This window comes from Mchenga conophoros, linkage group LG22, assembly GCF_057382185.1.
Source record: "Mchenga conophoros isolate Kocher_MC1m ecotype Shallow Benthic linkage group LG22, M_conophoros_male_GT1.1, whole genome shotgun sequence".
Classification (NCBI taxonomy): Eukaryota; Metazoa; Chordata; class Actinopteri; order Cichliformes; family Cichlidae; genus Mchenga; species Mchenga conophoros.
In genome coordinates, this window is record NC_140546.1 from 18,603,011 (window position 1) to 18,627,501 (window position 24,491).

At 41.5% G+C, this 24,491-nt stretch overlaps 1 protein-coding gene across 1 annotated transcript; it reads left to right on the top strand.

The window, feature by feature from the left end:
* The first annotated feature begins 332 nt into the window (after positions 1-332).
* On the top strand, positions 333-15,964 carry mylipa (myosin regulatory light chain interacting protein a). Its single transcript, XM_085262471.1, has 7 exons — positions 333-563; positions 1,692-1,882; positions 11,081-11,266; positions 12,095-12,292; positions 12,399-12,563; positions 13,360-13,783; positions 14,364-15,964. The coding sequence occupies exons 1-7, from the start codon at positions 477-479 to the stop codon at positions 14,556-14,558; spliced, it is 1,446 nt and encodes a 481-aa protein (XP_085118597.1). The 5' UTR covers positions 333-476; the 3' UTR covers positions 14,559-15,964.
* The last annotated feature ends 8,527 nt before the right edge of the window (positions 15,965-24,491 follow it).

Here is a 24,491-nt window from a genome sequence, read left to right on the forward strand (position 1 = left end):
GCGCTCCAGTTATGGGAGTTATTTCTGGACTGCTTCCACATACATTATTCACACGAAACGAAGGGTAGACGGCACACAAGCCATTAAACTCACCCCGAGATCCGCGCGAGCTCGCTGAAACATCACAGCCACGAGGACAAGGTGAGTTCAGGTGCATGCAACAGGCGAGCCAAGTGAGGGCGCAGTGGACTCCTCACAGTTCAAGGCACGAGAGGCGAGATCGAGCCCGAGCGGCGTGCGGATGATACGCCACTTCTCATTGGCTCAGGATGTCAAATAGGCGGTGCTGTGCGCGGCGTTTCATTGATATACCCTACAGCTGGTGGCTGCGGACACCAAACGGAGTGAAAGGGCTAAGAAAGTGATGACGGCTTGATGTAGAGGGGTTGTGGGGGTTTTTTAAGCGAAGGCTCGAGAGTTGGTAGAGTGTTTTAAAGAGTGGCACACCAAAGATTTTCAGAAACAAAACAGTCAAAATGCTCTGCCACGTTACTCGTCCGGATTCGGTGGTGATGGAAGTGGAAGTTGATGCGAAGGCGAACGGTGAAGATTGCCTCAACAAGGTAAAGACGGGCTGCACGTTTTATTCTTCTTTGTGTCTTAATGTGAAAATAACGTCGCCGTATGTCCGTCGGTGAGCCAGCACGGCTCGGGTCGTCCGAAAAATATTTTCTTATGTTTCAGTCAACTTCACCTCTAATGTGTCGCGCTCATTTATGAGTCGACTATATGTGGCGAATAAGACTGAAGAGCCGAGTTTCTGCACGATTAGAAGATTTTATTTGTTTTTATTTCTTGAATTAATTAATTCGCCACAGCTTCATTGAGCTTCAGCTTTAAGCTACAACAAAACTGTCACCTGCTTTGTTGCTTGTAGCAAACTAGGACTGAGGAAACAATGTTCTGAGCGCCAAGTGCAGAAAAAAGGTCAACTCTTTCTTCTTTCGTGTCCTTTTCTTCTTCTTCTTCTTTCGTTATTCTTTTATTTTAATAATACAAACCCTCTAAAGTGTCACTTCTGTCAAAAAGACACGGAGCTGAAACACGTAGAGAAAAGTTTTGTTAGGTTGCTGGGAAGCTGCCGACTGCCACTTCAGGCTCCTTCGCTTAGTCAGAGGCAGATGGCTTTGTGCAGGTTACTCCAGGTCATCCTGCCGCCTCTCAAGATGAAACTTAGCTTTTCACATCTCTACCCACCACCACCCCCAACTCAACATGGACACAGTAGTAACTGTTATTTCCTTTGATTGCCATTTCCCCTCCTCATTATGATGTTAATCTATTTAATATGCACAGAACGAGTTTTATCTCAGCCTCCTGGCTCCCTGTGCAGACTTTCAGCAGCAGTTATGTAATAAACCCATGGCTGCTGCCGCCGGAGGAGCGTGGGATTGCGGGCTTGATGAGCCCCTGTACCCCGGGAGGGGCTCCAAGTTCACTTCGTGAGCTTCAGAATATTGATGGGGGTTTGTGTGTTGGCGTATCTGCAGTAACAGCAGTACTGGTGAATTTCCTTGTTTAAAAAAAAAAAAAAAAAAAAAGTCCAGTGGGACTTTACTCAGTTGGTTCTCGTCACTTTCCACATGACAAGAAAAGTTATCGATTGCCTCTTTAAAGGAGCTCTTCACCATCTGTCACTGTCCTGTGGTGAAAAGCTTCACGCCTCACTTCGTCTGTTTGCCTTTCTTCAGGTTTGCAGAAAGTTGGGCATAATCGAAGTAGACTACTTTGGGCTGCAGTTCACAGGCAGCAAAGGAGAAAACCTGTGGCTGAATCTGAGGAACCGCATCAGCCAGCAGATGGATAATTTGACACCCTGTCGGCTCAGGCTGCGGGTCAAGTTCTTCGTGGAGCCCCATCTGATTCTGCAGGAGCAGACGAGGTACTTTTGAAAGTTTGCCCGCTGTAAAGACACAGTGTGCAAGGAAATTTGCTCATAGGCCTTAGAACAGCTATAACTCTGAACTACTTCCTCTTATTGTTTTGAGTGTGTAAATGTGTTTGTCATCTCCTCTAAAACGGGTCGAAGAAATGACATCAATTTTCTTTTTCATGACTTTAATGAGGAGCACGTGTTTGGGGAAACAAAACAAAGCCACCATTGGCGAGTTCCCAGAGCATAATCTGATCACTGTTTCCAACAAAGTGAAAATGCCCTATAGTAACCTCTTCCCCAGTCCTTCCGGGGTTACTATAGGTCATTTTGGTGAAGCACCAGGCAGGAAATATGATCCAGCAGCTCTGGTGCTGTGTGCTGCTCTGAGCCTACCCCCAGGGACCCTCTGTGTGACAGCCAGGACCTCTCGTCACTGCTCCCATTCAACTCGAAATATCTTTTTGTTTCAATTGGCCGTGGCTGTTTTTCGTGTGAACAAAAGCCCTCCCGTTTTCTGCTTTTTCTGCAGATGCGGTTTGGGGAAAAGCTTGTGTGAGGGGTGCTTACCCTTGCGAGAATATGCCGTCAATTAGAATAACAGTTGCAGCTGAAGTTCTGGATAACTCTTGTTCACTTTCTGTGCTTTATTGGTCATTAGGCGATGGCAAGCAAAACTGCTGCTACAGTGAGTTGACATGTAGTTTTAACATGTGCCCTTCTCTGGTAGACTAGTTTAAAAAAACAAGTAACAATCCCAGGCTTGTCTGACTCGGTAGTCCCCTGCCCACAGACTGTAAAGTTATAAATGGAAAGTGAATTTTCAGCCTTTGAAACGAGTCCCAAAAACTTGTTTTGATGGAGTCGATGTTATGTTCACCCCGGGCGATGTGGTGAGTGTTTGATACCATGGATATGAATCAAGGAAGCACTTGAACTGCAGCATTCCACTAGAACTATTTATCAAGCTAAACTGTCCCTGTTGTTCTCCGGTTCACCTACTGCTCCGACTCTCTTCCTTCTCCCTTCACTGTGCTCTATCAAATGTAAAAAGAGGGGATTTCTACTGTTTCTTCATGTGCTGCAGTTGGGCGATTAAACTGTGCCCACTCCTATTTCCTCTCTTTCTGGCTCTTCTCCCTCCATCTTCCTATTCCACTCCACTGTAGCCCATATTTGGCAACCTTTTGAAGAAGAAAGTGAAAGGACAGTCAGGGGGGCTAAGGGCACGGAGGACACTTGGCTGCCTGTGCGCTGACCTCCAGTAGATTAGCAGGAGTTATCAGCAGATGGCTGGTGTTTGGTCAAGACGTGGGGGGTGGGCGGTGAAAAGAAGTGAGATAAAGATTTTAAATTGCAGGTAAGGTCAGGTGGGTCGCTGCTAATAAATACTCGCACATGTCACACTTCACCACGCTGTGAGGTTAGGTGTTTAATTTTGGCTCAGCCTTCATGCCGTCCGTCTGCTCAGATGTGATATAATATGAGGGGTGAGCCTGCAAACACTGGCATCAGTTTTTAGAGAGAAGGCCAAGCTGTTGATGTTACAGCAGCAGCATTTTGAGGACAATCGCACGTGGCTCAGAAAATCCTTTTAGTGCATTTAGAGTGGTGGCATTTCTATGAAAGACTCGCATCTTTTTTTTTTTTTTTCCTTGATTTTTATCTCGTGTGTGTGCATTTAACATCATCTTTGCTAGTGAACGGTCTACAAAAGAGTGGCATGCAAGGACCTTCTACACCAATTGATTAATTTTTTGTACTTGTAAAGAAAGGCAAAAGGACCAGTTTTAGCTTATTGTGTAGCTACAATGCATGGATGATTAATGCATCGTTTTCCTGAAAGATGGGTTTTGGAGGTTTTTTTTGTTTGTTTGGTTGGTTTTTTGTTGTTGTTTTTTTTGCTTTGTAGAAAATAAATTCAAAATTTAAGCAAATGGTGCTTAGACAGACTAGCTTCCCTTTTCTTGTTCTGTCACCTTTGACCTAGTTAAGCTACAAGACTTCCTGAAAGTTGCTCTGAATGCACACATGCTGTCATGACACGCCTCATGACACAAAGCCATCTTCTACAGTCCACTTTTAAAAAAAACAAAAACAAAAAAAAACCTTTTTTATTAGTCACACCCCTACACCTTCCACTGCAGCAGAACATCCAATAATTATTTTGAGTGCATTTGTGTACCCATCTGAGTATCTTCTGCTGCTTTTTTATTTATTTATTTATTTTTTTTCCCCTCTTGTGTTCAGTTGAGCAATAAGTAGCAAGTGTGTGCGAACTTTAGTAAATATTCCATGCAGAGCTTGGAGGATAGCCTTGCCACCGTCACTGTCCCCTTATGGGCCTTTATAGACCTTACATAACCTGATGAACCTGCAGAGCTGCTTATATAAGCTGCTGCACACTTTGCTGCTGCTTTAAGCCTAGCAGGTCACAAGTGTTAACCCTGCATGTGAGCATTAAAAGAAGCCTTAATGCTCAGATGCAGCAGACTGTTTGGGCACATTCTGCCAATTCATTTTAATCTTTGGTAGATAAACGTGACATTCAGACTCTAAACCTGAATTCATAGTATTTAAGAGGGTATGCAGTGTGACTGTATTGCGGGGCTTAAATTCAGCTTGCATCTGCGATAAAAGTGTCCCAGATCATGCTTCTAAAACCTCATTTACTTTTTTATCTGTTTGCTTTTCTTTTGCAGACTTGTTTAATATAGCTTGTCTAGAACAGTTTATGCTATTGTGTATAAAATTGACTTGGGGTGGCTTCTTTCCATCTCTCTATCAGCTTGTTTGTTTTTATTTATGTATTTTTCTTCTGTTCGTAAAAGTTCTTCGTTCCATAAGTTCTATAAAACATCCAGCATCAACTGACCTGTTACTGGAATAATGCTGCTTTTATTGGTTAAAGGATGCTGACAGAAGGGCCTCAACAGTCTCTGTTATCTGCATCATTAAACGCTACTTGCTAAAGGGCATTTATAGTTTAAATATGTGAATGTTTTCCCCTTCATTAGCACTCCTGTTTAGCATTCTGGTCAGGCAGTAAAAAAACAAAAAACTAGATGGCCCCAGAAGGCACAGCTATTAGCACAGGCTGTATCAGAGGTCCTGGTTGTTAACCCGTGTGCCTCCTCTGGTTTAAGCCTTTGTTTAACATCAATCCAAATCAAACTCAAAGTGAGTTTTATTTAAAGGAGAATTATTTTAATTGATTATGGCTTTTGAATAAAATGTTTATTTGAATCACTGTTGTTCAGGATGGTGACACAAGTAGAAAAGACACGGACAAACCCTAAACAGTTTTGCCTAAACGGTCTCGTGTGTGTGTGTGTGTGTGTGTGTGTGTGTGTGTGTGTGTGTGAAGAAAAAGCTCAATTTGACTGCTTTTTTTTTTTTTTTTTTTTTTGTATTCTCAGCAGATCAGTTTTGTTTCTATAACGCACAATTGCAGATAAGGACTATGAAGAACGAGCCGTGTTTGACAAAGTTCATACACGGCCTCTTAGAGTGAATGTTCTACAAAAACAATTTATGCAGGTCACACTCGATTATCGTTTTCAGGTCATTGTGACATGCTACACAGACTATTAAGCCAAAGATCACATATGATGCCTGTGGGTCTTCGAGTGTTGTTTTATCTGCAAGCTCTACAATCAGTAATTCTTCTCCTCCAGCTTCTGTATAAATTTCTTACCGTCTGTTTGTTGTGCACTTGAGTAACCTTGCCGTGGTTCTTTTGAAGCCACAACATGACAGTTTTTATATTTTTATGGTGCCTGAACTTGATGCTGGGCAGTAATGGCAATATTTTACCAGCCAGTTGCTTGAAACCCAAGAAGTGTTGCAGACAAGCAGCGGCTTTGTTTTAATACAGTGTCGGCTTTCAGTCCAACTTGTCAGTTCAAAAGCAAGTTTTATTTAGCGCTTGGCATTAATGCTGCGCAACTGTGCATCAAACTATGCGATCAAACCGCCCACAGCTTCAGAGAGGATGAGCAGAGGTAACTATAGTTCACTGACTGCTAGTAACCTCACGGCACATTGCTTCTGGCAGGGTGTTATTTGACTAACTTACAAACCGCATTGTTGAGAGTCCAACCGATGAGGTCGGAAACTCTAGTGATTGGCTGAAAGAAGTGCAGGCGGAGGTGTTAGGTTTCAGTTTGCGGGGATGTTTTGTTTTCCTGTGAAATGAACCGGTTGACATTCAGCTTGGTGGTTGGTCACGGCACAAAAAAAAGATGAAATGGTTTTTATAGATGGGTGGAACATACTGGAAAGTTTAGTTGACTTTGAAAAGTTCTGTTTTCTTCTTCAGAGCAAATGTATTTAGAAAAAAATAATAATTAAAGGTTCTCACTGAGTTGCTGGAGGGGGGGACAATTCCTTTAGGGATATTTCAGTGTTTTCAAATGGTTCAAAGTAGAGATGGACCGATCCGATATTACGTATCGGTATCGGTCCGATACTGACCTAAATGACTGGATCGGATATCGGAGAAAAATAAAAAATGTAATCCGATCCATTAAATATCACGAAAGCACCTCACAAAACTTGTAACACGCCGTAACTCGCCTCAGAACGTTAGCACGTCGGAGCAATATGCATCACGTGATAGAGCGGCTGTGGCATGCGGGACCTGTGGTCTGGATAGCATTTGGAGCTTCGCTAGCAACCCGGCATTTCATCTCCGACAAAGTTATCCCCGAGAGAAGTAAAGCAAGTGTGTAAGTCCATCTCTGAATGTTTGTAAAGCATTCCTGCGTTAAGCTTAACGAGCGACTGCCTCTCGCTCTCCGGCTGCTACTTCAATCGTGAAACTGCTTAAATGATCAGCTGATCGGCTTTTCTGTCGTGAGTCCATCTTTGTTTTTGGCCCACTTTGCACCAGAAAGAGGAAACCAGCGGCTGAACAACAGCAGAACGTTTAAGCTTGATAAGCTGTTGTTAGAATTTATTTAATATTACTTTCTACACCAGGATCTTTTTCTACAGCTGACGTAACTGTGCAGGGGCGGATCTAGCAAAGTTTAGCCAGGGGGACCGATAGGGCATTAACAGGGAAAAGGGGGCACAAAGACATACTTTTCTTTCTTATTCTCATTTAAAATGTCTAGCTTTTAATAAATAATTATCTGACACACAAAGTTTTAATTTGATGTAAAATGAATAGAAGTCAATTACTGTATATAGTGACTATTAAGTCTAATATATATACCCTAGTAAGCTATAGTACTTTTTCCTTTGGGAAGGTACCATCTGTGCAGTCTGCAATTTTGTTGAAGAAAGATGTTGAATCTATTTAATATTTCTTGAAAAATAATTGATTTCTGTGCATTTTTTTTCACACTGCATCAAATTAAGGTTGATTACGTCGATTAAGCATCATGAGGTGGCGCGTGAGGGTGGTTCCCTATTTTTTATTTATTTATTTTTGTTGTTGCTGGGAGTTGGAACCCTATTAGTTAGGTTGCTTAATATTTACGCTAAGTACTCTTTAAAATACCAGAATAGGGAGGATGGTGTAGGTCTAAGTTTATTAGATTGATCAGTATTGCTGAACTATGAAATATTTTTTTTGTATACAGGTATAACAGAATAGCTTTAGTGTAGTTGTTGTTTTAAACTTGAGTATGAACTTGCAGACTTGCAAAATGCAGCAAGATATTTTAAAAAACAGTTTTGTTGATTAAAAAACACTATATCGGATTCATATCGGTATCGGCAGATATCCAAATTTATGATATCGGTATCGGTATCGGACATAAAAAAGTGGTATCGTGCCATCTCTAGTTCAAAGACGGAGCAGAATAAATCGGCTGAAAAATATATCTTCATCCCTCTTAGCTCCGCTCTTTGGCCGGTGACCTATTTTGAAATATTCGTTCTCAGGGCCCAGGCCTGCTTTAATTGAATTATTCCAGTTAGGCAATCAAGTATTGAAACTCTTGCACAGCCCTTCACACAACGATCTCCACAACATCCACAAGCTCTGTTTTCAGGAGATTTCATTTCACCTGTGCTCTCTTGGCACTGACGAGTGTTATTACTGTAAATGAGTAACCCTTTTAAGCCTTTGTTTATGGGTTTTCTCCATTAAAAGACAAAGCAATGGGGTGTATACAAAGTAATACAGTAGAAGTAGGCCACGAGACTTTGTGCACATTTCCTGGCATTCAGTCTGCATGTGTGCACGCTAGTTGGATCAGCCTAGAGAACAAAACAAATGCTGAGATGATGGCTGCAGCTCTAAAAGTACTTTCTTCAGTAATGATGCATGTGCAAATGTATCTGGATAGTATCATGCATTGCTCCTTGACACTGTGACTCAGAGCTGTCTAGCTGCTGATAAATGGCTCTCCGGTCACTCAAAGGGGGGTCACGGTGACTAGATTCTTTATCATCTGCTTGGAAACCAATTTGCTTGGGCCTGAGGGGGTTTATTTGTCCATTTCTGTTGTCTTTTGTTGCCGTTATAAAAGACGCGTAACCCTGAAGGATTTGTAAAAGACTTAACACTTTTTTTTTTTTTTTTTTTATGCGTCCAGACATACTGAGTCACAAATCCTTCCTTTCTTTCTCAGTGTTTCCAAAAGGAAGCTGCACAGTAAATTTAAGGAAGTCTGCCTGAATTGGATCAAGACCACATCAGCAAATCAAGCTCAACTCCCATGTTGGGTTATATTGTGAATTTATGGGCTCTTGCTTGTCTAATAGGAAGGATCTTGACAGGTGCTGAGACTGCCCGATCCTAGCACAGCTGTCTGAAAAGCTCTTTATTCAACAAATGGGTCAGGAAGTCCTTGCCTTGTAACTAACAGGGACAAAAGTGATAAAACTTGCTTTTACCAGGTTAAATTTGTGACTGTGTGGTGTTGCTGTTCAAATCCAGTGTTTAAAAGCACAACAGCAGGACGCGTGCACATGAAGCAGTTGTGTGCCGAGTTGTTTTTGTGGTGTTCAGTGGAGTGCATATTTGTTACCTCAGGCTCGTCAGACAGGAACGACTAGCAGTGATCTCTAGTTACCTCTTCTTCAAGATTTTTCTTCCTAATAGTTATTTTAGCCTGAGCTCAGCAAAGCACGCACACCTGTTTACACATATCTGGCTTCCCACAACACTGGAGTAACACAAGTTTGGTGTCTTACCCTGCAGCCAAAGGGAAGGGCCCAAAAGTGCATCTCATGGCACACTGACACAAGTCGAGCAATGTTGAGGTAAAAGTTTTGGGTACGTCTCCTCTTTGTCTTGTCTTATCTTATCGGCGCTGCGATAGCCAACAGGTCCGCACTTGTGCTGAAGGGCGCTTTTGAAATTTTAATTGCCGTTCATGGCAGCAATGTACATCTTGGCAGTCCCCACTTAAACTAGAGTAACCTCTGCGGCTTGCCCTATGGTAACCCTTTACGGCAACCTGTAGTAACCTCTCCGTCAAGTCGGTCCTATTGTTTGCGTCAGGCAGGTAGCTAACGAGCAGCTCGCCGTCACATGACGCCTGCTGGGCTTGACACAATAGATTGCAGTGTTTGTGTGTGCGCGTGCTTGAGGGAATGGGATGTTTAACACCATATCAAAGCAGTGTTTGTTATGCCTGAGGCTAGTCAGCTGCGGGGTTTCGTTGTTACAGTCTGGCTTTATCTGGGATGGTGTAGACTTGACTGTTTGTGTGCCCCACAGCTGCTTTTTGCTGCTGGAAATACTGCGAATGTGTGTTGGAGGAGGTGTCTGTTTTGTTTTTGGTTTTTTTTTCTTTTTTTTGCATTGCAAAGCTGATGCACTGCATGTGCATATTCTGTGTGGGCTCCTCCTGCTCCCCTGAGATGACAGAGGAAACGCCACATCCATGTCTTCTGTAGTTCCCATAGGGGTTCTCAAGTAGATGCGTTTTCCACATAATCAAAACAAAGGCTTTGTACACACATAATGAAGAGTGTGGTGAGTGCTTCTTCTCCACTCGACTCATAAATGTCCTTGTAAAGCTTCTCAAATATCCCGAAGTCACGGTATGACCTGATTTGCACAAATGAAATGTCTCTCTTGGCATCATGCTTCAAAGGGAACTTTGGCCCAAGGGAGGTTTTGCTTTAGTCGAAATAGCGAGCAATTTGAGGCACAATATGCTTTAAGTCTACATCAGGAATATGGAGCTCCCAAAAAAATGCTGAGAAGAGAGAAAAGTGCATTTTAAGTTTTATTTGTAGAGCACTGGAGGACTAAAGATGACAATCAGGATGTTTGTCCGGTGGAAGCTGCAGAGCAGGTTTATAGACAGTTACTTTGTTATAGGTCGAATCGAGGAAGGATCGTTTGGGTTACTTGCGTTCAGTGTTTTCATGATGTAAGAACTGAGTCACTTAGGGTGTTCCTGTTGACGTATTGTCTCCTGCTGCTAGAAGGAAGAAAAGTCCTTACATCTTTTGGTCAAAACAATAGCAAGACATGTCAAGACTTGTGTTTTTGGAGTATGGAGATATTTTCCTTGACCACGCCAGAACTGTGTGTTCCCTGTTAAAACATTAACTCAAAACAATAACAGTTCTTGCCCACTGTAAAACTTCCACATTTCGGAGCAGAAATGGTTTGGTTTAGGCACAAGCATGAGTAACGACGTAATTAGGGTTTAAATGGCTATATCACATTTTTGGCAAGAAGCCCAAGAGATGGACATGGATTACACACAGAGCCTGGCCGGCAGTCACGTAATCGAGCCCCAAGCAGTGCATGTTCAGTTTCCCATCGAGCTGCAAAGTCTAAATGCGCATGACATTAGAGAGCTGTTGTTTGCATCTTTAACTTTGTTTCTCAACTTCTACTTTTAGGGTTTCCAGTGAAATTACACTTAAAGGAAGTTAGTGGTGTATGTTTTTGAGGAAGTTGTAGAAACGGAGAGAGTGGTTGTAACCGCTGAGTACGAGCCAAGTGGTTTTTCCTTCTGCTGCACACACAGTTGCAGTCTGTGATGGGATTTAAGCTTTGCAATGACCACCTGCTCTGACATGTCTGGGTGACTTGAGTATAACACATGGAAGTTGGTTCTGCATGACTATGTCAAAAGTAATAAATGAATCCCTCTGTTTATTTTTTTAAGCCAATGGTTATTTAGGTAAAGTTTTTTTTTTTTTTTAAATAAACAAAATAAAATCTCCACTAGTGCTGAGTTTAGTGTGAAAAATTCTTATTTCTCCTCTTTTTCTGCCATGTAGACACATTTTCTTTACGCACGTGAAGGAGGACCTCCATAACGGTCACCTGCGTATGGGCTCGGAACAAGCCGAGGAGCTGAGTGCACTCCTGGCACAGGCGGAGTTTGGCGACTACAACCAAAACACAGCCCAGTACTGGTATTCAGAGCTGTGTGGAGAAGAGCCCAGCCCCGCCACCATCGACAGGTACAGCACTTGCCAAACATGAAAATAAAATGTCTTTGTGAATATGCGACATTTGCACATGAAAGATGTACTAAGTTATAAATTATGCTGCAGCCTAACATTACCTCTAGTGAAGTTTTCTTAGTTTATGAGACAACTGTAGTTTTTATAGCCCACAAACATGCTTTCTAAGACACTCTGTACCACTGGAAAGTCACTGAAGCCACCGTGCTATTTTTGAGGGGGGTAGGAGTCCAGCCGAGGAGGCATGATGAAAAGTAAATAATGGAGCATGGCAACGAGCCAAAGGTGGCATAATGTGGCAGCTAATGGTCATCAATATTAAAATAATTTAAGAAATAAACAGAACTGTCTTTTAAACTAGACTGCACTTTTCCCCTACATTGCAGCAGTTTTTTTTTGTTTTGTTTTGTTTTTTTTTTTTCTTTTCCAAGTGAAAGACTTAAAGACTCAGATAAGAACACATCACGCACAGCCACATGGTTGGTGTATGCTGTGAGCTAATGCACAGACTGATAAGCAAACAGAAGCTGACAGGAGATCAGAAAGCATGTGCTCGCAGGGTTTCACTAACAGAACCTCCCACTTTCTCGTTAAATATAACAAGGACGACGGTTTTACTGCGTTTTTAACGTATGAGAACATGGATCGCGTTCTGTTACGAAATGTCACGTGTAGATGGGAAAGTGTAAACACAGCTTCCCCTTCTCTTCCTACATGTTGTGCAAATGGCCCGGTCTCTCTATATATTTTATAGCTCTCAGTATGGTAATACATATACTCTTGTGCTTTTTTGCAACTGACTAAAAACATTTTTTGCCCCTGCAGTATCATTTCCAGACACAAAACTCTAGAAGGTCTGAGCCAGGGCTCAGTGGAGTATCAGGCCCTGCAGCTGGTCTCCTCTCTGGAGCATTACGGCGTGGAGTGGCACTGGGCTCGCGACGCAGACGGTCAGAGGATGGCAATAGGAGTTGGTCCTGAAGGCATCGCTATTTGCAAGGAGGATTTCAGCTTGGTCAACAGGTACAACGACCGACATCTATAGTAATAACCTTGTTTCTAATATAACTGCATGTTTGATAATACAGGACGCGGCAGCATTTAACAATTTCCTGTTAACTTATTTTAGGATAAGCTATCCAATCATCCAGATCGCCACCCAGTCGGGGAAAAGTGTCTACCTGACAGTTACCAAGGACACGAATGACAGCGTTGTGCTTCTGTTTAAGCTGATCAGTAACCGGGCAGCCAGCGGCCTGTACCGAGCCATCACAGAGACGCATGCTTTCTACAGGTGAGGGTTAGAGCCATATTTAATCCCAGATCAGCGACTCGTGTATATAGTACACAAAGCCTATGTACTGCAGCTATGTGGCTGCATTTAAGAGAAGTGGTTCAAAGCTTTAAACCATAACTGTAAGTTATTGCATCTCAAATGTTAGAAATCACAGGACAAAGTCTGCAGCTCACCTAATGTCATGAGCCCAGATGAGTTTAAATATTGAAATAAGTTTTTATGCATTGCTGCACAGCTGTGTGTGTATCATTATGCACGTGTGTGTCTCTGTGTGTGTGTGTCAGCAGTCTTTGTTGTTAGTCATTCACCAGTCTGTTTATTGTGGACTATCCTTCACTTAACACTAGTGAATTATTAGAGAGGTGCAGTAAAACATAACCTAAAATGTGCTCTGTAAAAACTTGTTTTGTTCTCTTTAGGAGAGCATAAAGTGTCCCTGCCTGACCTGCTTAAGTAAATATGAAAGTGAAAAGTGTGTGTGTGTGTGTGTGTGTGTGTGTGTCCCCAAAACTCTCTTTGCAGTGAGCAGGGACAGTTTAGATGGCTGAGCTATGAAATTGTTCTCAATCACAATGATACAAAGACAGACCTGTCCTTTAGCTGCCAGGATAGTTGTTTTTTTTTGTTTTTTTGTTTTTTTTTTAACTCTGCAGACAAATCATGTATTTTAGTAGTAAATGGAACAGGATGGTTGCAAGTCACAATTTGCATTGATTATCTTAAACTGAAATCAAAGCTCAAATTCGTTGGCAGTAGTATTAATGCTTTTTTTTTTTTTTATTATTATTTTCAGGTGTGACACAGTTACCAATGCAGTGATGATGCAGTACAGCAGAGACTTCAAGGGCCACCTCGCCTCACTCTTCCTCAACGAAAACATCAACCTGGGCAAAAAGTACGTTTTTGACATCCGACGTACCGCCAAGGAAGTGTACGACCACGCTCGGCGAGCGCTCTACAACTCTGGCGTGGTGGACCTGATTTCCCGCTCTGAAAGCAGGGATCGCTACTCCCCTTCACGCTCCCCAAGCAGGGACGGCGAGCAGGACAAGGGGCTGGACTGTGGCAGCTGCCAGCAAAGCCGCGCCCTGCAGGAACGTCTGCAGAAGCTCAGAGAGGCTCTGCTGTGCATGCTCTGCTGCGAGGAGGAGATAGATGCTGCATTCTGCCCCTGCGGCCATATGGTGTGCTGCCAGACCTGCGCAAATCAGCTTCAGGTGAGGATTTCTCCACAGTCACATGTGCTGACAAATGACTCCTTAAAAGTGACTTTTGCTTGAAAATCAAACAGTTTCTGCTCCTACGTTGAGTTTTCAGTTTCACCAAAAGCCTTTTAAAATTATTTTAGCTCCAGATTCTTATCTTTTTTTTTTATGGTCTTTTAAACAACATCCAAAGCCTTGCTTTACACTCTGCTGACCTGATTGTCCCCCACACTTAATCAGCTAAATGTGGCCCATCTTGTGGAAGCAGATGGTGTGTGTGTGAGTGTGCCCTTATGAAGGGATTATGTCAGCCAGGCAAATCTCTCTCCTATTAATTCAAATGGGGAAACGTGACCCAACTAATAGATGTGTGAATCACTCCGAAACTTTAAGGCAAAAGGAAACGTTTACTTCTTTGGAAAGAATCACAGTTTAGTTTTGTGGTTAAGTTTGTGTTGCCCTCACTGCAGCACGATCAAAGTTGAACATTGAAATCACGAGGCCTACGTGTTTGTGAAAGTGGTGCAGTTTTCCTGTTTCCCCTCTTAAACAGATGTATTTTAAATGCTTTTCTTCCTCTATTCCCCCCCAGTTGTGTCCCGTGTGTCGATCGGAGGTGGAGCACGTGCAGCACGTCTACCTGCCCACTTGCACCAGCCTCCTGAACCTGACGTTGACGGACAACCACCAGCACCGCAGCAATATTCCCGCGCCCATCCACAGAGACACGGCCTCTCCTCACACCTGCTCCACCACAGAGTATGAACACAAGCTCTACCACACATAAAGACGGCACCACCAAGAACTCCACCGTGAACACTTTGAAGTTATAACAGACAGATTTCATACAAAAGAAGGAACATTTGCTTTTTCATCAGCTTTTTTCCCTTTTTCTGTCCCTGACTGAACTTCAGAAATGACCAAAAATAGAAACTCCTGAGCATATTTAAAGATCTCCGCACTTAAACTACACTGATTCTTTGTTTTTGATGATGTTCAGTTTGTCACTGGTTCATTAGTATTTTTTTTTCCTTCCTTTTTGCTCTTTGTGTGTCATTCTGTCCAAACATTGTCTATTTTATTTTTTTAAATATCATTATGCCCTGCCACAGTATAATTTTTATTAAGATTAGGCTCTTATTGTGAATTAAATTATTGCATCAGTTGACCTGATACACAATTATGCTTTTGAACTTGTATTTTGGTTGAATGCTCCATCGTGAGTAGCTCCTAGACTGGCTAAAAACGGTATTTAATTGAGGGTGTTTTTGTTTTTTTTTAATAATTATTTTTGAAGCTTTGACATTTTAAAACTTTTATGTAATGGCTTGAAATGCAGTTATTTTTTCTTAATGTACATTTTTTGTTTTTTAATGCCAATGAGGAGGTATTTAGAGGTTTTGCAGCATACTGCTCCTGAGTTTGGCACGCATCGCACAAACTGCAGAAAGACTACCACAGTCTTCGTCTTGTTTTGATCAGAACTGAATCTTACTGACACTCCACTCGGTTTCTTTCATAGACCGCTCAATCTTCACGAGTTTATCTCTCGTCTAGACAGAGATAAAATTAAAAACACTAAAGACACAGACACAGAACGGTTGTATCCAAAAAGAATTGGCATTTGTTGAACAGCAGCTGCTTCCTCTGAAAACCTCACCTATAAGCTTCCTCTCTCGGATGTGCTAGTGAGTTTCGGTATTTTAGGGTACTGGGACATCGGTATGTGCAATACTTGCTTGCCAAGCTTTTCATTTTCAGTTTTATTTAATTTCAAAGAATATTAAAAAGATGAGGAAAAACCCATATACACCATTGTCACTTTACCAAGGAAGGTTTCCTCAAATATGCCTGGGCTTTGGCCTTAATGTAGCAGCAATGTGATTATTATTATTATTATTATTATTATTATTATTATTATTATTATTATTATTATTATTATTATAATGCCAGCTTTCCAGAGTTTCTGCTAGGAAGATGAATCTTTTTGTCTACGCTGACCCAGCTAAGCTCAGTCACTGAAGGAGAAGGACTTTTATTTTTCACATTGTACAAGTAGTGATTTGTTTCTGTTTTCTGAAGCAAATGCCACTATGCTCTGTTAAACGACTTGGAATTAAACCCTTTTTTTATATATATTGTGCTTTAACAGAAAGTATTAATAAAGTTGGTTTTTTTTTTTAAAAAACAAAACTGAATTGTCTGTAAATTTGTGGCACAACCATCACTGTTTCTGGCTTTTACACTTGACTGTCGACCAAGCTTAAGTATACCTGTTGTGTAATGTGCTGACTGACATTAAGAACAAGGAACTAAGCTGTAGAAACCAGCAGGCTCGGTGTTTTCCCATCTAAAGGCTGATACTTCCTAAAATGTTCCCATGTGCATAATAAGACAAACCACAAGGAAAACTGCATGAAAAGCTTTGTTCATTGTTACTTTGATCCTCTGCCTTCTGGTAAATTCACCCGGTGTTTTCGTCCTTAAAGTGATGACACCCCACGGGTGCAGTTCCTCAAGTGGTCACTTGAGTTTGTTCCAAAAGTGAGCCGAATCCCCTGTAGAAGCCAGTCACTCCTTGTTTGGTGCTAATCCCAAACCAGGTCAAGTAAGGTGATAAGTTGTTTTTTTTTTTTTTTTTTGTTTTTTTTTTTTGGGAAGATTCTCTAAGAAGTAACCAACCCTCAAAACTCAGGAGCTACTTTCAGAGAAATATAGTCATCAGATTGTCTGACTGTATTTTATATTTTGCATAATAAAGCAATGTGGATGTCCTTTAAATCCAACCAAAGTTAATGTCTGTCATGACTGAAGAACTGCAGGACCATGACTGTTCCTGAATACTTGAGCCTGCTGTGTATATTGTACAGCGAACGATCAACCCATCATTTTCCATGTTAAGGCAGGGAGAGAGGTGAATAAAGCAGAGAGGCTTTACACTAATTAGAAATGACAGTTACCACTGGACTGCGATTAGTCTGGGAGTAAGAGTTTAAGTAGAGGAGATATTGATTAGCCTTCCTCTTCCCTCTAACGCCTCTGTCTTTCTCTGACCTTCTCGATAAAAACAGTGCTCTCTTACCCACACACACCCTCCTTCATTGCCATTAAATACCTCCAAGGACATGATGACAGCTGGGAGAAGGAGCGCGGTGATTCCAACTCGGTGATCCGTGCAGAATTTGTCTTAATGCCGGTTTAAAAGCAAAACGGGTACCAGCAAATGAAACGCGACCTGAGAGTAAAGACAAAATTAAAAATCCTCTCCAGACGTGGAAAAACAGTACTGCTTTCAACCATTTCAAAAAGCGCGTTCACCTCCCTGGATAGAAGTTCTTCACAAATTATTCTCACAACTAAACTTTAACCAAAAAGAAATGAGCCTTTAGTCTCAAACTGAGCAGTGACCTGTCACTGTATACACTGAGCCTTGAATAACCTCCATGTAGGGTGAGGCTTCAAAACACGGATGCTTGAGATCAATAGCTTCTTTTTTTCCCTTGGCACACATTCTCAGTGTTCTCACGTTGCCACAAACTGGTTATGTAGCATCTGCAGCAGTAATGCTTTACTCTGACCTACAGATTTGTAGTTAAAAAAAACAGCAGTTCAGTTTAATTGCAGTAAACTGAACACTCAATTGTATTAGGTACACATTGCTGTTGAACCCCCCCCCTTTTTTTTTCTTAATTGTTTGTGGCATAGATTCAACAAGGCACTCTACTGTGTTTGAGATCCGTATTGAGATGGAAGCAGACATAAGAAAATGGTCCATGCACTTTATGTGGTCATAAAGGGCATGGATGTGGTCAATACACAGGCAGGCTGTGGCTTTTTGATGGTGATGGTATGAGAGAATACAGCATTACATCATCAACATAAGAACAGGCATTGTTTTTCCGGTCTTCTGTTGTTCCAGGTTTGGTAGCCTCAGCTTCCTGTTTTTACCTGTTGGGCGTGGCACCAGGTGTGGCCTTTTTCTTCAACGTTCAATATGTTGCGTGTTCAGAGTTGCTCTTCTGCATATCATGGTTAAGATGAGTGCATGGGGAGAATATGCAAACTCCACACAGGATGAGTTGAATCAGTACATTCAAACCACGGTGGTTAGCACCTTTGCCGCCGCCATGCTGCCCCTTTTTGGTCAGTTCTCTGTAAACCCCAGAGATGGCTCAGCAGTTTCCAAAACACTCACACCAACAGCCACATTCAGCATCACTTACATCACCTTTCTTCCACATATTGATGCTCTGTTTGAACTTGAGTGGAACATCTTAGTCATGTTTACATGCCTAATGTAACTGGCTGATTTATGTTAAAAAGAGGTTGAAAAAAAGCACCCGATGAGTTTATTAGCAATAGCAGGGGCAAGGTGCACAGGTCTTTGTAAGCCTGACACTGTGCTAAAAAATTAATTGCAGAAAAAAACAGCCAATACCTCGAGTCATAAGCTCTTTGCAAGGTGAAACTTTTGTCACATTAAGCTAAAATATTTCTGATTCCACACAGAGGTGCATGAATTGCTTGTCGAGAAATTTCCATCAAAAAATTCAGAAGAAAGAAAGAAACAAAAGAAAGAAAACAGTTTAGTTATTCATTGAAGACTGGGAATTTCTTTGGACGAGCCTAATCTGCTGCATATTTTTGCTCAGTCACGTTTCAATAAAACACGTGTGTCTGAGCCGAGAGCCTACAAAACTTTGATGATTCTAAAACATGAAAGTTGGTTGTTTTTAAAAAGCTCACCATTAGAACCAAAGAGCAAGTCAGTGAGATATAATGTGTAAGTGATGCTGCCTGTTGTTTTAGTCTGACTGTACTATACAGGGAGCTCATTTATATTGTGATGGTGGCCTATAAAGAGCTGCAGCAGGACTCAGAGTATGTCAAAGCAAAACTATAGCTAAGGTTGTGGATATGAATCATAATGTGCACAGAAACAGGAAGTTGCTTTGCGTGTGAAACAACGCAGACATCCTGCAGTCAGTAATACATATTTCTTCTGAATTGATTTACTCCCAGGAGCGGTTTATTATAAATGATAGAATAACAGCTTTTTGATACAGATCCTTATCTAATAATTTGTGCTGCTGCCCCTCCTCTTTACTTATTGGCATAAACACTACACTTCCTCTTTGCTTCCTTTCTAACCCTGGCATCTCTGCTGGCTGAAAACGAGTACCATAAAGCAACGTTTCTCAGGAAACACCTTTGACATTTACAGCTTGGCTGCTTGGCCAGTATTTAATGGACGTGCCCAATGGGAAAGACAAACTATGACTCACTGTACCTCTGATTTTTAATTTAAAAAGAATGAAACAATTCTGAGAAATCCTTGATGCAGACCATCTCAAGTCACATAATCACGCTCCAGCAGTTATGTGGTATTCATCTTAACGGACACTGTGGTTGTGGGAATATAGAGGCGCAAAAAAACACCACAGGTTAACAAGAACTTGACTGGGTGTCAAACCATTGTCTCTGGGGAATGACGCACTTTCTGAACTTTGTTCTTCTTCTTAAACTTCTGTTTGTGTGTAAAAAAAAACAAACAAACAAAAAAAGCAGAGCCTGCTGAGAAAAGACGTTATGCAGCATGTTGTTTGCGGTTCATGACAAATTTTACAGAGCTGTGCATCTTCCCTGATGGAGAAAAAATAATAAAATCTCCTTCATCCTCATCACCTTAGCTCGTCAAATAGAAAACAAATAGAATCTTTAAATTCTCATCATTTCAACTCGTGCCAGGAAAAGAACATCAAAGTTCTTCTCCAACTTCACCCTCCCTCTGCCATGTGGTCTTCACATCTGCTTGGCCCAGTGACACACTGCCGGGGGAAACACACTACTTCTGAACGTGCCGGAGATCTGGTTCCTTGGAAGCATCAGCTGGTAACCTAATACAGGGAGATACAGTCCAGTCTGAGTGTGTGTGTGTGTGTGTGCAAGTGCATGCCTCTGTGTTCTCTCAGAAGTTGTAAAGGGGACCAAACACCATCGCTGTGCCAAGATACACAACATTCTCCACCCAGAGGATTTAAACTTCATCATTTGCAAGCCGACTTCAGTGTGTTATAATGAAGTCTGCTGCTAACATGTGTCTTTGTGCGTATAACTGTGGCGCTTTGATGAATCATTTTAAAATCACACTGTGGAATAGGGTGCCTTGCTCTTCCTGTTATTTCCAAGTTTGCAGCTGGGCAAATAAAAATTTAAAAACTCAAAAAATGTTGGTGAGATAAAATTATCTGAGGGGAATGAATATGTTTGTTGTCACTGCCTGCCAAGAGGCTCGAATGGCTAAAAATATGCATTTCACATGATAAGAAAATAAAGAACCAGATTGTTTTAATAAGCTGACCTGTTGGGTTGTTATAGGGAAACATGGTTATATACAATACAGGCATTATATACGAGTTCCACGAACAACAAGAGCTCATACAAGCATTTACATAGTGTGTGTATACCCTTGTATCTACCTGCTTCCCTTTCACCTACTTCCTACAAAAGCTCACAGCTCAAACACAGGTCGCAGCCTCCAGTTACGACTCGTGATAAGCTGATAAACGAAGAACACAGTTAAGAAAAAGCTGTTCCTTTCTTATCAGTTTTATTGCCGCGAAAGGTTTTAAAGGGCCAACACTGCTCTGCTTGTTTATCCGTACAGTACAGTGCGACGTGCACCACGGGGCTTAAAGATCAGTGGCCTTAGTATTCTCTGTAGCCTTATCTCATGTAGATTACGTTGATGTTATCAGTCACAGAGCGATAAAGCGTCGGGTCAGACTTCTGTGTATCCAGCCTCGGTCTTTTCCAAGCTCAGTAGTTTGAATGATTTTAAACTGTCGTTTCAAGATCCTTTTAGTTCAGTCTGTTTGTTGCACGTCGAGTCAAATTGATGTTAAGTAACACGATCCCACGATCCGTTCAGTCAAATGAGAATGTAGAGTGCAGTAGTTTTAGGGCTGATTTGCAAAAAGTCAGCTCATTTCAATATAGAGCACAAAAAAACAAACCTATTCTTTATGGACCTTTCTTGTGTGCGGAGCCTGCTTCCAACAAAGAGAATCAGGTCATTATGTCACATGAAATCCTATATAAAAACGTCTTGCTGCGTGTCTAAAACTGCAGTTAAAGAATATGTAGGGTTCTTAAAATACCTTCACAACTCTGTCAAGTGTGATTAATCGATGTATCAGTGTTGTTCATTTGAAGAAAAAAGTTTCCAGTACATATTAACGCTGATCCACTGATTAATGAAATGTTCTGAGACGTGAGCGGAGGGTAAAAAAAACTATTTAGAAATTGTGGAAAATTCTAAAGTTGGTATGTTAGTATGTGTGATCGGTGGCTACTGAGCCTGAGAGTCAGAGGACTTTGTCACATAAGCAAGAATGACAAAGAGAGACTGAAAGTAGTAAGAAGGGTGGGAACAAGTTCAGTGGACGTGATCTGTTTCAGCGAGGGAGTTAATGTTAACAATTAACATGCTAACTGAGGCCTGTAGAGTTTGAGATGTAGCCATCGGGTGTTTCTGAACATAGCACCATCTGGCGTTGTGGTGAATTTGCTAGGAAATCCACCCCTGAGAGGTGGAGCATTCTGTTAACATGTACCTGAGTGCTCCATGCTGATGCTCAGTTGTTCATCAGTATATCAGACCCAGGGTAAATAGAATATTTGTTTCCCTTTTGATTATAATTCTCTTCTAATGGCAAACTAGACAAGTGAATCTGAGAAAATAAACAGACTCCACATACATATGAAAAAACTAAGAAACCTTTGTATCTTTACATAAATAAGGATTACACTTCGATAAAGTACAGCTTATTAACAGTTCACTATTTTTTGAACCAGTTTGACAGTAATATAGATTTTTCCTCTGTTCCTCTTATTTTTGTCAAACCATAGAAGGGTTTCCATGCGAATCTTTAGTAAACTGAACTAATCCGGGTTTACAGTGTGGTTCAGCCACACAAAAAACATCCGTAGCACAAATGTCCATGGGAACAGCATCTATAGGTCCATTACTTGATCCCAAGTCACTCACTGAAAAATGAGTTATAGCAGGCCTACTCCACAGGACCAGAAACAGAAGGAAACAAACTTGGGCTGGCTGTCTCAGCCACACCAGACTTATTTGGACTAGTTCTCTAGACTGAGACATTTCTGTCCCTTTATTCATATCAACACAGTCAAAATGTTCATGTGAGGCTCTGGCTAGTCTGAAGTCATTTTCTTGGCAACATTATTCCTGTTCTTTGAAAGATAACAGGTCCACGTCTGAAATTGTAGTAGGGTTCAAGTAGATCATAAACATAATCCCACAGAGAACAGCCGGGAAATTCACTTCAGTTGAACATCTTTGAGAAGGCCCAGCTGAACCACGTCCTGAACCTCGTCAGAAGGTGGTTCAGAGACAGGAGTCTCAAGTCACTCAGGGTCAGTAGGATTTCTTCTACTTTTACTTCATTTCATTATTAAATGCTGCATTTCTTCCATTTGGCACAGAAGATTTTCCAAACATTTCTTGAGATTTGTGTTCTTTGTCTTTTTCTTTTTCTCTCACTTTTAAACTTGGACAGCAGAGCAACAATGTTGCTGTTCTGCTCAAGGAGAAACGCTTGCTTGTTCTCAAGCACAATCAGGTCATTCTGAATTGTTTTGATCTGCAGTTCTATCTTCAGGGATACCTGCTGTGTCTCTCTTTCCTGAATATTCTGGGGCTCCATCCGCTGGGCTATTCCTCTCTCCGCTGACTCAGGAGGTCTGTGTGATTCCTCTCTCCTGTCTCTGTCAGACACTGAATTGTTTAACATGTATTCATGTTGCGACATTTAAAAGTTTAATGCAAACAAACAAACAAACAAACAAAAAACTGACCAAAGACACTGACTGACTCAGTCATTTGTCTTTTTCCTTCACATGGTTCACCAGACTTCCCTTCCCTGCTTTTCTTTCTTTTTACTTTGCTGTCTAATGAAGGTGACTCCCCCTTCTTACTACTTTCAGAAATACTGAAAGTAGTAAGAAGGGTGGGGAACAAGTCCACTGGACTTGATCTGTTTCAGCGAGGGAGTGGTCTTTATCACATGATCGGTCTGTCACATTATTGTGGAGGAATTTTGATCCACTCTTCTACACTCCACAATGTTGCTTCAGTTCATCAAAGGCCTTTACAGTTAGATGTAGCTATCAGGTGTTTTGCAGTTTTTCTGAACATAGCACCACCTGGCTGTGCTATGTCTGGATGAATTTGCTGGGAAGGCCACCCCTGAGAGGTGTAGCATTCTGCTAACACACACCTGAGTGCTCTATGCTGATGCTCAGTTGTTTATCAGTATATCAGGCCCAGGGTCAAAAGAATATTTGTTTCCCCTTTAAATAATATTTTCTCCTAAGGAAATATTAATCAAGTGAATCTGAGAAAATAAACAGACCTCACATACATTTATAAAAACAATATACAAATATTTAAACTTCAACCTTAAACAGTGACATTTCTAAACATATTTGCAAACATGCTCTTTACACCAATGTAACATTTTATTATTTAGAGATCCATTATAATATCTTTCAAAAAAGCATCTCTTCACAGCCCTCCAAAATCTGTTTCATGCATTAACGTTACTCTGGAGCTAACAGTGCTGATGAGACTTTATCTCTGCATTAGGCTGAGTAATATGAGACTGGATCTGTGAAAAAGGTCTGACTCCTTGATCCTACACAAACCTGTGCTCTAGATTTAAAAACGATGGTATCGCATGACTCAGTCTCTTTCTAAGCTCCACGACCTGCAGCAACAACATGCTGCATACATACTATTAATAACACTGATATAACATTAATAACATATAATACTCTAACATACTATTATATGTTATATGATTTTAACTCTCAAGCAACTAAGCTGTTTTGAAGGGAGGAAGGTTCAGGGTTGAGCAACCCAACTAAAGCCTGTACTCGAAGAGCAAAATTATCAAGGCTCTGACCATCACCTGCTCTGATAGGAGGCAGTTCCAGTATATTCTTTAGCTCTTTCAATGCCAGCTGTCTTGGTTGCCCATAACGCTCATCAAGGGCTTTGATGGCTTGAGTGTATGGGTCAGGAGCGTAGGAAAAGGCAAGAGCTAATCGTTTAGCTTGGTCTACTTTGAGGTGATCAAGAAGGACATGATATTTGAAGTGCTCTGTCTCATGAGGATCAAGAAGGTTTGTAAGGGCCATCCGTAACATCCTGTATTGCATTTCGTCTTCTCTACTAAGGTCTGGAAATGAAGGACCTTCAAGCTTATATACATGTGTTCTCATGCTAGAGGAGTGACCCGAGCTAGCAGTACCAGATATCAAAGGTTTCTGTTCATATGAGGTATTGGATGTAGCTGGTTGCTGCTCTAGAGGAGGGCAATGCTTGTGGTCAGATATGCGAATGAGAGGTTGAACAGGGTCTTCAGCTAAAGGAACAGCAGGTTGAACACATGAGATCTGGTCGGGATCCTGCCGTGATAAGGCCAGGAAATCAAAGGGAGTCTCATCTTCTGTAGCAAGGACTGGTCTAGGCAAACCAGTTGAAGGGATAGCAGCATCTAGTATTGTTGAATTAGGTAAAGGAGGGCTGGCAGCTGTAACTAAGCCAGACTGACGGCTAATCTGCGGGGGCTGGAAGGGTGATTGACAGGTTACTGTATCAATCACTGGGAGCTGCTCATGTTGTTGATGT

Excerpts from the sequence above, each read along its gene's own strand:
- mylipa (XM_085262471.1), top strand. The coding sequence starts at position 477 with ATGCTCTGCCACGTTACTCGTCCGGATTCGGTGGTGATGGAAGTGGAA. Across the intron at positions 11,267-12,094 it reads AGCCCCGCCACCATCGACAG|TATCATTTCCAGACACAAAA; the intron begins GTACAGCACTTG and ends TTGCCCCTGCAG. Across the intron at positions 12,564-13,359 it reads GAGACGCATGCTTTCTACAG|GTGTGACACAGTTACCAATG; the intron begins GTGAGGGTTAGA and ends TATTATTTTCAG.